General features: G+C 40.3%; 6 protein-coding genes across 6 annotated transcripts; 3 read left to right on the top strand and 3 right to left on the bottom strand.

Annotated features, from left to right (window-relative positions):
* The first annotated feature begins 194 nt into the window (after positions 1-194).
* LOC108065928 (cyclin-dependent kinase 2-interacting protein) lies at positions 195-1,088 on the top strand. Its single transcript, XM_017154190.3, has 3 exons — positions 195-334; positions 389-838; positions 953-1,088. The coding sequence occupies exons 1-3, from the start codon at positions 262-264 to the stop codon at positions 1,084-1,086; spliced, it is 657 nt and encodes a 218-aa protein (XP_017009679.2). The 5' UTR covers positions 195-261; the 3' UTR covers positions 1,087-1,088.
* A 7-nt stretch (positions 1,089-1,095) lies between these two features.
* On the bottom strand, positions 1,096-2,711 carry daed (daedalus). The gene is made up of 2 exons (XM_017154188.3): positions 1,918-2,711; positions 1,096-1,392 (listed from the first exon to the last, which is right to left on the bottom strand). Exons 1-2 carry the CDS (start codon positions 2,605-2,607, stop codon positions 1,264-1,266), a joined length of 819 nt encoding a protein of 272 aa, XP_017009677.3. The 5' UTR covers positions 2,608-2,711; the 3' UTR covers positions 1,096-1,263.
* A 162-nt stretch (positions 2,712-2,873) lies between these two features.
* LOC108066006 (uncharacterized) lies at positions 2,874-3,180 on the bottom strand. The gene has a single exon (XM_017154323.3). The coding sequence runs from the start codon at positions 3,178-3,180 to the stop codon at positions 2,947-2,949; it is 234 nt and encodes a 77-aa protein (XP_017009812.1). The 3' UTR covers positions 2,874-2,946.
* Positions 3,181-3,197: 17 nt separating this feature from the next.
* Positions 3,198-3,575, bottom strand: LOC108066005 (protein CEBPZOS). The gene is made up of 2 exons (XM_017154322.3): positions 3,392-3,575; positions 3,198-3,338 (listed from the first exon to the last, which is right to left on the bottom strand). Exons 1-2 carry the CDS (start codon positions 3,519-3,521, stop codon positions 3,205-3,207), a joined length of 264 nt encoding a protein of 87 aa, XP_017009811.1. The 5' UTR covers positions 3,522-3,575; the 3' UTR covers positions 3,198-3,204.
* A 99-nt stretch (positions 3,576-3,674) lies between these two features.
* Positions 3,675-8,418, top strand: mio (GATOR complex protein mio). The gene is made up of 7 exons (XM_017154321.3): positions 3,675-3,922; positions 3,974-4,147; positions 4,213-4,464; positions 5,165-6,098; positions 6,605-7,160; positions 7,563-8,044; positions 8,102-8,418. Exons 1-7 carry the CDS (start codon positions 3,805-3,807, stop codon positions 8,190-8,192), a joined length of 2,607 nt encoding a protein of 868 aa, XP_017009810.1. The 5' UTR covers positions 3,675-3,804; the 3' UTR covers positions 8,193-8,418.
* Positions 8,419-9,815: 1,397 nt separating this feature from the next.
* LOC108065944 (neprilysin-1-like) lies at positions 9,816-11,954 on the top strand. Its single transcript, XM_017154213.3, has 2 exons — positions 9,816-11,236; positions 11,294-11,954. The coding sequence occupies exons 1-2, from the start codon at positions 9,884-9,886 to the stop codon at positions 11,720-11,722; spliced, it is 1,782 nt and encodes a 593-aa protein (XP_017009702.2). The 5' UTR covers positions 9,816-9,883; the 3' UTR covers positions 11,723-11,954.
* The last annotated feature ends 585 nt before the right edge of the window (positions 11,955-12,539 follow it).

Consider the following 12,539-nt stretch of genomic DNA (forward strand, 5'->3'; position numbering starts at 1 on the left):
ACTTATTAAAATTTTTACGTTTCCCAATAAAAGCTCTTGCTTATAAGCAAAAGAAAATAACATACTATTTATTAAAAGATTTTTTATATATTTACTTTTTACTTTTAAATAATTTTTATACACAAAAAGCCAACTATCGATATTAAAATTTAATAGTGTTGCAAAACGTTCAAACTTAACTAACATGTGTTTAACATTTTTTCGCACAGAGGTGTGCACACACTTGACCGAAAGTAAACAACATTTTACATTGTTTACAAAATGACCAAAGCAAATAAAACTCCGCAAAAAGCCAGTGAACCCAATATAAATGCCTTCCTGACACCAGTTCGATGTGGGTAATCTTGAAATATATGTGGAACTAATTACTTATTTATTTACCAAACAGATCTGGACAGTCCCCGCCTGCAATCGCCCACAAGTCATGATTCCAACTTGGCCACCTGCAAAACGAGATTGGAGACGATAGTCAAGCAACTCCAGGATAATTACGCCAAATGGCAATTGGCACAGCAGCGGGGCACCGCCATTTGCTATGCCATTGAGGCCAAAAAAACCAAGTGCCTGGAAAAAAGCCAGGACGACGGGGTGACCTCCAGTTATCCGGATGATCTGCTCCTGCCGTGCAACAAGTTGGCCATTATAGCCTCGATTTTCGGGGATATAGCGAATAATACAAAGGAGATCCTTAGACAACTTAGAGCAATTTGTAAATTGCCAGGCGCCGCAGCGGGTACGATATTCTACAGGTCCTGGAAGTTGCCACAATTTGTGGCATTTACCAAAGAACTTGCAGAAAGATATGAACAGGAGGCTTTGGTCAAGAAGGAAGTTGCCGGTAAGAAGGTTTTCCTAATATAATAAATAATTAAAATGCCCCTTTTTCTTAATTTAAGGCACTTCCTATATAAAAATAATTTTAGTAACTATTTATTCATTATTTTTCCTATAGAAAACATTGCTCACTCGACGGAAAGAAGCCAACTTATCGCGTTTACTACTTTATGGGAGTTTCCCGAGCACGTGGATTCCTATGTCCAGTTGGGTTTTCTCCTTCTCGCCGAAGAAGTCAGTTTAAGGCAATAAATACACCAATTTTTCAACTTGTTAATACAACTTTTAGTGTCTATTCATGTTGGGGCAGTAAAACTTCATGACAACTTGAGATTATGCGAAAGCTTAACAAAAAATACTATGTAAATTCTATAAACTTAGATGCTATAAAAAAATGGAAATGGCAGATATTAAATGCTTCGTTGTGCCTTAAGTCTGAACAGAGATCCGCTCCAGTCGGGGAGCACTGTGGAATTTGGTCCACCACCAGAACCAGGCGCACGAGAATCCAACGGCCAAGGTGGTGAAGTAAAAAACGGTGGCCAGGCTGAACTTTTTCTGGAATGAAAAGCAAATATAAGTTTTAATAAAATATTAATAGGAAATAGAGCCCTGCGTGAATCATTCAATTTTTGTTTTATCATAGTATGCCATTAAATTTCTGATTTGTTTAATTCAATTCTATGTGAAATAAATTGAATGTTTTTCTAATTCATTTCGAATTAAATGAATAAATACATAATTTTTATGAATTTTTTGAATTTGCCAAATTTTTTTGTGTTTTTTTTTTTTGAGAACAAAAAGTGGAAAATTTTTTACAAATCAATGTTAACTGACTAGTAAATAAAATTCAGGCAGATTTAATCACAAAAATATGCCCTTTCTTCTTCAAAAGAAATTGTCGTTTGAATTATTTCGGAATTCATGCCATTCATTCATTCAAATCTATTAAACTCAAAATTAACAAAAAATTCAAAATAAATCATTGCAGGGCTATAATAGGAAACTAACATAAAATATGTGCTCAAAATATAGAACACTAAGCTATTTTGGCATATCCTTTCTATCTTATTTTATCTTCACCTTCTTGTTGGTCTCCTTAGCCTGAATTTCCTTCTGGTTCCTTGCATTCTGGGCATTCGCTTCGATTTTCCTGAGATCCTGGGCTATTTCCTCGGTGATCTGCTTGACGCTCTTAAGCGTTTCCAAGGCGAAGCAGCTGGCATAGCGTTTGTCGCCCACGACGACATCCTCGGGCGTGGAGATCTGCAGCTTGTAGTTGGTGACCGCCAAGGAGGCGCGCAAGGACATAAAGTGGCTGCCCGCGTTGCCGATTATCTGATTGTTGTAGGCCTTGGCCTCCGGATGGCTGCGAAGGTACTCGTAGCTAGGATCCTGATTGGGCATCTTGTCGAACATCTCCAGTAGCTGTTTGCGTTGATTCGCCGACTTGAAGCCGAACAATTCCAAATCCTCGTCGGTGAGCGAGGCCAAATCGCGGTAGCTAATGTCCTCGGCAATCAGCTTGTCCACACAACTGCTGGCGTAGTCCATTTCCACGGTGGTGGACGAGAGCAGCCCATTGAGGATCTCCCGCTCGCGACGCGTGTCCTTGCGAGCCTTTTGGCGAATCCACGGACGCCGCTCGTTGCCCAGAAAAGCTTCATCCAACTCCTGCTGATGCGTCCGCGTGTGAAAGTCCTTCTTGGCATCGAACTGGATGGCCGGCGGCACTTTGGCCATGCCCACCAAGGGCACATTACCCGCGGACATGGTGTGCGTCTTTGTTTACGTTAATCTCTGTCAATAAAAGCAATTAATTGTCAATTTAAATGCAATTGCGCTAAGATGAGATTGATGCTGATTAAAAGCAGGCGTTTTGCAACACTTACGTAAGTAGGGTGGGTCAAGAATATGTAACAGCAAATGTTACGGTTAACAGGAAATGTTGGGGTTCCATGTTATTTAGTTTAAAAAAAACTTTATTATCCCTAAAACTGAGACACCCTACCTGACCACTGTTTACACAACAAAACACATTAAATGCTTAACATTTGTATTTAAAAATATAACAAATTGGTGAATCGTAAATGGTAAAGCTGCCTAATTGTCCTATTTGTCAGCCGGTGGTCTGTAGACTGGAGTACTGGTGGTGGCCGCCTCCTGCAGCTTCTTCATAAACAGGGCCTTTCGCTGGTCATCTGCGCTGAGTTTTGAACTCGAAACGGATGCCTTGATGCGTTCAATTTTCTCGGCATTCGGCTCGGTCAGCACCATCAGGCCATAGCCCATGCCACCAAAGCCAATCAGCCACAAGACGGACTTCAAATAGGGATTACTAAGCATTTTGAATGGTTTTTGTTCCTAATTCTAGTCGCTCTTCTTCAGGGCGCTCCAATAACTCGCATCCGCCTGTCGCACTGTACTATCGCCCACAATTTCACCAATTTTATAGTAATAGTCCAGCACAAAGGGATAGTTTTCGTGAATGTGCTGACGGAACTCTGCAAAAATAGGATAATTATCTACAGTACTTATATAAAGATCCTCCGCTCACCTCGATTTGTGTTCATGCGATAATAGACACCGTAGCTGGCCGCAAAGCAAACCGCCTCCAGAACAAACAGAGTCTTGGCACTTCCCTTGATGAATCTCCAAATGGCTGGCTTGGGCGTCTTGGGCAGCATTGCAAATATGAGTTAGAAAATTAAACACGTTTGCTTTCTAAAAAATAAAACAAAATTGCTTACGCAGAAGTCGATAACATCGATAACGATTGACGAGCAGTGTTGGTTAAGAAACCGCAACAGCTGTTCAACCGGCTAGTATGTGTGTGTATGTGTGCCTCTTCTTCTTCTTCTTGCTCAGTGCACTGTTTATCTCACGTTTTTGTTTTTGCCCACTGATAACGCGACGCAATTTAGTTAATAGTGAAAATTCACTTTTCATATCGATGGAAAATCGGCCACGATGAGCGGCAATACACACGGACTCAGCTGGTTTCCGCACTTTCCCGACAAATTCGTGTCGTGGGGCCAGGAAATCCATTTGTACGAGGTGCGCCGCAAAGATGATCACAGCCAGAAAAGTAAGGTTTTTAATTTCTCTATAGATTTGTATAATACCCTTAATTTTCCAGGTCGCCTGCCTTATATATCCGTGAACTACCTCGCCAACGAATCGCACTATCAATATGCCCGCTGCGTGGCCACCTCCTATCACAGCGACCAACCGATTATAGCGGTGGGTCTGGCGGATGGCAAAATCGGGATATGCAACTTTCGGGACACCTACGACAGCAGCTGGGAGTACAGTGGGTTAACTAGGGATACCTATTACCCGATATTTATTATCTAATAATCCTGTCATATTTTGCAGCTCCTCGACAGCAGCGCATGTGCACCTGCCTCGCCTGGAACGAGCTGGACGCCAATATCCTGGCCATTGGCCACGATCGCCATCGGAATGACACCTGCATCACCATCTGGGACATCGAACGAGGTGTTCCCAAGGAGACGGCCAACTTCTTTGGCGTCGGCGAGTCCGCCAATTCGATCTGCTGGGATCGAAATCATCGCACTGTCATCGCGGGCATGAGCCAAAAGATGATTAAGCTGTTCGATCTGAGACGTGAGTCGGTTTATACAGATTTCTTTATGGATTCTATACGGGAAAACAGTTTTCAGCTAAATTATATCTTGAAATCAAACTGGTTATGAAAATATAGGGGCATATAAGCTGTTCAATCTGAGAAATGAGTCGTTTTATAGAGATTTTTTTATCAATCCTATACGAGAAAACAGTTTTCAGCTAATTTATACCTTTGAAATCAAGCTAGTTATGAAGTTTTTGGGTTTTTAAGCTGTTCGATCTGAGACGTGAGTCGGTTTATATAAATTTTTTTATGGATCCTATACGAGAACAAATTTTCCAGCTAAATTATACCTTTAAATAAAGCTAGTTATGAAGTTATAGGGGTTATAAGCTGTTCGATCTGAGACGTGAGTCGGTTTATACAGATTTCTTTATGGATCCTATACGAGAAGACAGTTTTCAGCTAAAATAAACCTTGAAATCAAGCTAGTTATGAAGTTTTTGGGTTTTTAAGCTGTTCGATCTGAAACGTGAGTGGGTTTATAGAGATTTCCCTATCGTTTATATCAGAGAAAGTGTTTCCAGCTAAATTATACCTTTAAATCAAGATAAATATGAAGTTATAGGGGTATATAATGGTATATATTGTGGTAATTTCGCATATTAGCGGTAGCCTTTTAGTTCTAAAAGTTCCAAAGTTATAGATTTTATAGTAATATATTTATCCAATCCACAGAGAGCAACGCCACCTGCCAGAGCATTCAAACAAAGACAGTCCAGGGACTCTCGGTCTCCCCCAATGGCAACTACCTCTGCAGCTATGTGGACTCAGTGATCACGCTGTGGGATCCGCGAAACATCAAGAGTCCTCTCAGGCAGATTCAGTCCTCGAAGAATCATCTGCAGATCGCTTGGTGTCCCACGAGAACGAGCTTGCTCTCCTCCCTGCAAAGGGATTCCTCTTACATCACCCTCTACGACATTCGGAGTGTGGATACCGAGAATTCCGGAGAGATTTACCACGTCAAACGGCAGATTAGCCCCTTTCCGGCTAAATATCAGCATAGTGGAAAGTTTTCTTTTGTTAATTGCCTGTCGTGGCATTCGAGAGATTTCGAAAGGGCTCTTCTTTTGGCGGATGCCCTGAATATCCTGGATTTTCGACTGCCAGCCACGCTGCACACGGCGCACAGCAATCGCCGGCAGTTGCCACTGCTCATGCAGCGTCCTCTTTATACACCTGCTTCTCCTACTTCCACCACAGCGGCCACGCCCACGCAGCAACAGCCCACGAGCAGCTGCAGCACGAATAGCGGGAGCTCGCTGGACTTCAACACCCCCGGTGGTTCGCCCTTGAATGTGGACCTCATAGAGCCGGAACTCTTTGAACTCGACCTTGTGGACGAGACACGTCAACGGGCTCTCGAGGATTATGGCATTAAGCCGGATAACAAGCGATTTGCAGAGCTCCATTTGACACCGTATCTGCGGAATGTTTGGTCCACGCTGAACAATGTCTACAGCGAGGATCGGTTGACGGGCTTGAAGGCCACTTTGGGCATCAATCTGGGACACACCTCGGAGGCCTTGATGGCCAGCTCCCGCATCGAATCTCAGGTGCTCCAGTGGCCAGAGGGAATCAATAACTCCAATAAGCTGATATGTTACAGGTATGTTTCTTTTAGTGCCCTGCATGAATGGATTCAATGAACTATTTTGAATTTTTTGTTTTATATGAATAAATTAATAAGAATTTTAAGTTTAAAAGAATTGAATGAGTTTGAATTTTGAGTTTAATAGAATTGAATGAATGAACGGCATGAATTCCGAAATAATTCAAACGACAATTTCTTTTGAAGAAGAAAGGCCCATAATTTTGTGATTAAATCAGCCTGAATTTAATTTACTAGGCAGTTAACATTGATGTATTAAAAATTTTTCACTTTTTTAAATCTGGCAAATTAAAAAAATTCATAAAAAATATTCATTCATTCATTCAATTCGAATTTAATTTGAAAAACATTCAATTTATTTCACATAGAATTGGATTAAACAAATCAGAAATTTCATGGCATACTATGATAAAACAAAAAATTTATGATTCACGCAGGGCTCTAGTTTCTAATGAGCTTTGCTATTATACGCCTTTTGTTTTAATCCCAAAATACGTTTTTAGGAGCGAGCAACGTGACCTGGCCCTTCAACTCTGCGGCTGGGCCTTTGAGCAGGAACTGGAGCGCTTTATTGATCAGCTGTATGCCAACAAGGAGTACAGCCGTGCAGCCATGATCTGTGTGTTCCACCTCAAAATCTTTCACGCCTGCAACATTCTTTCCTCGGCGGCGGACAACATGAGGGATCCCAGCATGTACAGGATCACCGTGATCGCCTTGTCCAGCTTCAATGCAGATCGCTGCAGCTCCACGTGGCGGAATCAACGGTCCAGTGCCAATATGCAGATACACGATCCACATTTGAGAGCTATTTTCTCCTTCCTCACCATGGAGAAGGATAATTTCGATGCGGTGCTGAAGGAAGAAGGCGTTTCGATGTCGGATCGCATGGCCTTCGCCTGCAAATATCTTTCGGAGACCAAGCTGGCTGACTATGTGACTCAGCAAATCCAGGCGGCCATCGATGGCGGTGATTTGAATGGCTTGCTGTTGACCGGGGAGTCGCTGGATGGAATCAACATACTGCAATCCTACATGGACACAAGCTTCGATGTGCAGGTGAGGTTATTTACTAGAAGATATTTATGTTTTGTTACAAAATGTTTTAATTCAATAGATATTTGAAAAAACATACAAATTTTTTATAAAATAGACACATTATATTAGTAACGGTAGGCAGAATCAATTTATTTACATATATGGTGAGCTGTCACTTAAATGTCAAAAATTCATTGTGTTAAAAACACGTTGTGTAAAAAACACGTCGTGTAAATAACACAAATGACATGTGTGTTATTTATGTTTCTAGCATATGTAGGCTAAAATTTTTAACACATATGTTAATAACTTATTTGAACTTAAAACTTTGACATTTAACATCTTAATAAAACAAGTTATTTACAGTGTGTGTTATTTTCCGAACCCTGGTTTTGTACTAATCTAATGTGCTTTATCCTTTAGACTGTAGCCCTGGTGGCCATCAACTACTTCCGGCAGGAGCACTTTGCGGACAAGCGCATTCAGTACTGGATCGCCAGCTACCTGGATCACCTGAACAGCTGGGGTCTCTGGGAGAAACGTGCTGAGCTGGACATCAAGATCGAGGGCATTCGCGCATCTTCGCGCAGTTCCCGCACCGTTTTTCTCTCCTGCAACTTTTGCGGCAAGTCTGTTTCGAATGCCTTGCTAGACGAGCCACGTCCGAGGAGCACCACCACCAGCACCAATCGACTCTCCTCCTGCCCCAGCTGCCGAAAGCCGCTGCCTCGCTGCTCGCTCTGCCTGATGCACATGGGCACCATGGTGAACATGAGCAATGGGGAGACGCCGAACACGTCGCCCGAGGTTCCCGGCTGGCAGACGAAGCCCTTCTCGAAGTGGTTCTCCTGGTGTCAAACTTGTCGCCACGGCGGACACACCGAGCACATCATGCAGTGGTTCAAGTGAGTTGGAATTCAAGCATTTTGATATTTTAATCTGGAAATTTAACCATTTTATAGACAAAATTCAGAGTGCCCCGTATCCTCGTGCAATTGTCGCTGCTTCGACATGGACGGCACCAAGCCGAATACTTTGAGAGACATTTCCTAGCTGTCCGGAGCTCCGCCCATCCACAGCCCTTACTCGCCCATGCCATATGCATTAAGTTGTTCGATTTGTTCCAAAACGCGCGCGCCTTAAACAACAAACTCAGAAGTGTTCATTGTACTTAGACAAGGGATGTGCCCGTAGATTTAGTGTTTATGACCTACCAGCTTTTAGCTGCTCAATTGCATTTTATACTTACATTCAAATAAAGGACTATAAATATTATGAACCTTCAGTAGTAAGTAATATATGGGTGATTCTTTGTGAAACGTATTGAGATTTTCTTCATGGTGTCAAAACTATATCTAATTTTTATGACACTATCACACCATTTAAAAATAATTTAAAACAAGAAAGGAAGCTAGCTTCGGCAAGCCGAAGCTTATATACCCTTGCAGATCATTCTATTAATTTTCAAATCGCAAAATTAACAAAAATTAAATTTCTTTTTATTTCACATTAATTTTTCGATCGTTTCTATCACAGCTATATGATATAGTAGTTCGATCTTTTAAAAATTAAAATCGAAATTCGGAAATATTTCAAAATAGTCATATCACAGAGTAGAAGGGAATGTAATAAAAACCAACAAAGATATAATTTTTTTCCCATTAATTTCCATTTAATTTTTCGACCGTTCCTATGGCAGCTATATGATATTGTGATCCGATTTAAAAAACAAAAAAAGCGAATTTCAGAAATATATAAAAAAAAATATTCCCAAGAGTAGAAGGTAAAATTTCAAAAAACACCGGAGCTAGAATTTTTTTACGTTTTTTTTTTTGATCCTTCCTATGGGAGCTATAAGATATAGTTGTCCGATCCGGTTGGTTCCGACATATATACTACCTGCAATAGAAATACGACTTTTACGAAAGTTTCATCCCGATAGCTTTAAAACTGAGAGACTAGTTTGCGTAGAAACGGACGGACAGACGGACGGACAGACGGACATGGCTAGATCGACTCGTCTTGTGATGCTGATCAAGAATATATATACTTTATGGGGTCGGAAATGTCTCCTTCACTGCGTTGCAAACTTCTGACTGAAATCATAATACCCTCTGCAAGGGTATAAAAAAATCCATTTGACAGAAGCGAAGATATGGCGATGTTATTTTTTTGTTTAATTTATTTCTAATTTTAAATTACGTGGGGTAAAAAATAAATAAAAATACCCAGAAATTATTATTTTTGTCAAGCTTTCAGATAAAAATAACACCCATAATGGTGCAAAATATAGTCCAAACTTAAAAAAAAAAATTTTTTAATTCGCGGTTTTTCTGCAAATTGGCCTTTTTAAACTTTATAAAAAAAATAGTATAATATTTTATACATACATAATTCTTGTTGGCTCCTGGAAGTTCCATTAATTATATTTAAATATGTTTTTAATTTAAGTTTTTATATTTTCTTATTAATCTCATGAATGTAGCTATTGATTTCATTCTTATCTAGGAGCAGAGAGGAAATAATGTGTTGTTACTTTTTTGGCTCTTTTGCCCTTCTGAACTTTTCCATAATCAGACTTATAGTTCCACGGCTATTTTTTTAAACTTATCAGTTTTACTTTGGACATGGATGGGAGATCAACAGCATTTACGTGGCTCGGATGCTTGTTCCTTTTGGGACTTTCCACAGTGGCTGCTGAGAGACAGGTGTTTTTAAATCAGAATCATGAAATTCTGCACAGCATGCTGAGCTCAATTAACGATACAGCAGACCCATGTCTGGATTTTAAAGGATATTTAAATGCCAAAGACGATTACATGTACGCACAACTATCTAAGGAAAACAATGCGAGGGAGAAGACTAATCGCAAGTTCCATTCGATGTTTGAAAGACTGAAAAATGGAACCTACGAAGCGGGCAGTGTCGAGGAAATGGTTTTCAAGCTGTATAACACCTGCCAAACCCCCGGACGCCAAAGATCTGATTATGTGAAGTACGTGCAGCCGGACATTAATCTTCCCTGGCCTCTAAATACTCCAGATGGCCTTCCGTGGCCAAAGGAACGTTTCCAATGGCTGGTGACTCTCGCCCGATTGCAACGCTATGGCATGAAAGACGTGTTACTAAATCTAAAGATCAAAGTGGATCGCGAGAATCATACTGAGCCCTTGGTAGTGATCAAACAATCCGAAACGAGACATAAAGATTTGTTCAGAGACTACAGAATTGACAGTGAGTTCAACGAGAACGATTTAATAGAAAAAGGATTCAAGAGGAGTCAAGCTAAGTCCATGTCTGAAAACTTAAACAATCTTCTACTAGCTTTAGAAAGTCTAGATGAGAAAAGAACCAAATCATTTCAGGGAAAGCGTTTGACCCTTCAGCAGCTAGAAAGTGATTATGGAATTTCCCTAAGAAAATATCTCGAGACTGTTTTTGAACGCCGGTTCGCGCCGAGTTTCCACTTACTGATCGATGATGTGAACTATTTGGTGGAACTTAATCAACTTTTGAGCACATACAACCAGGAGATTGTTGCCTGCTACCTAATGGTACGCTTTCAAGATTATATGAGCTCGTTGACCCATTACAATGATGATTGCGGTGACATTGTACAATCGAATATGTTGTTTGCAAGCGATCTGCTCTTCGAAGAACATGTTCTGGGTGAGAAAAAATTCAAGGAGTATCAGGACCAGATCCCTCAAATATTTAAAGCTATAATCAAGTCGTTTAAACGAAGGTTGGAAAGGAATCGCCTGAACTTACCACTCTCGCAGATATCTGCTTTTATAAAGTTTCTGGACGGATTGACCATAAATGTAGGGAGCATGCCAAGTGATAAAGATCACCGAAGCTTTGTGATGGATTACTATGCAGATCTTGATTTGGATGACGATGACAATTTGGATACCATGAGGCTTAAGTTATCCATGTTACGCACTCGTCGGATGCTGGAGAAATTGGATCAACCGGTGAGCTCATCTCCGTCTACACTCGACATCTTCAATGGCGTGGACTTTAACACAATCAACATTCCCTATATACTTTTGTCCGAACCTTTGTTTATGACCCGTGGTCACGAGGTCTTTAAGGTAAATATGAGATCCCTATAACTGCTTATCAAATGCCTTACACTTTCTTAATTTTAGTTCGGTTCAATTGGCACATTACTCGCTGAAAAAGTACTTGGAGCCTTTCATAACTGGGACGTCGACTTCAATTGCGAGGATCTTATCAATTTGGGAAAGTCTTTAGATGACCACGATATATATACTAACAAAACATTTCGCTGCTCTGAGAACTTTTACTATACAATTGGTGGCATACTCGGAGTGAAACTAAACTTAATGAGTTTGGTTCACGATGCCTACTTCTCTACAGAATCCGGATATGATCACCTGCAGCATATTTTCACTGATGTGCCCTTGAAACAGCTTTTCTTCATACAATTTGCCCAGAGGCATCTACCTCTTTTTATATATTACTTTAGTACCAAAACCGAAAAATTATTTTTAACAATGCCCGCTTTCATTGAAGCTTTTAATTGCTCGAATTCTCCTATGATACACCAGAGATAAAAACCAATTCTTGTAATCTTTTTGTGGTCAAATGTCGCCTTTAAACCGGAATTTTTTTAATCGATAAGTTCCCAAATCTGTGTTTATAAGAAACATGTTGTCTTTGTAATAAAAAGTTTTTTTCTTCCAACTTGAGATAAAACCTCGATTGTGTTCAGATTAATATTTGAAACCCTAATATCCATAGAATCAAATAAATAAATTTGCATTTAAAACCACTGCTACTGGGCGATCAAAATACAGTAGTCTTTTTCATTATATTTAAAAAGGTTCCTAATGAAAACAAGGGAGATGGCTAGTCGAGTATTTCGACTATCAGATACCCGTTACTCAGATAAAGGTAGTCCGAGGGAGATGGAGATAGTCAGTCGTCAGCGCCATCTAGTGTCTGTTTAATTTTTTGTTCATAATTTTTAAAAATTTTCTTTTACATTTTAATGGGTATTAATCAACATAACAAAATTGCATTTACATTTTTACAACATTTGTAAAGTTCTCTATGGCGATTGTGGGCTTTAGAGTGGGCGTGGCGGTTAGCTGAAACAAACTTGCGATGCGTAGGAAGCCCAAAAATATGCGTGTGTTGGTCCCAACTTTCTAGCTTTTGTAGTTCCCGAGATCTTAGCGTTCATACGGACAGACGGACATGGACGGACAATACTTTTTCGCGAATACAATATACCCTTTTAGTCTACGACTAACGGGTATACTTATTTTAGATTATGTGTTCTTTTTCTTCGTTGAGCACATGTTTGATTTCCAAATTAGGAACGATTGTGAAGCTGATCGGTGCCAGGAACGAGTAATGCTTTTTGGG

Source organism: Drosophila takahashii, chromosome 2L (genome assembly GCF_030179915.1).
Source record: "Drosophila takahashii strain IR98-3 E-12201 chromosome 2L, DtakHiC1v2, whole genome shotgun sequence".
NCBI lineage: Eukaryota > Metazoa > Arthropoda > Insecta > Diptera > Drosophilidae > Drosophila > Drosophila takahashii.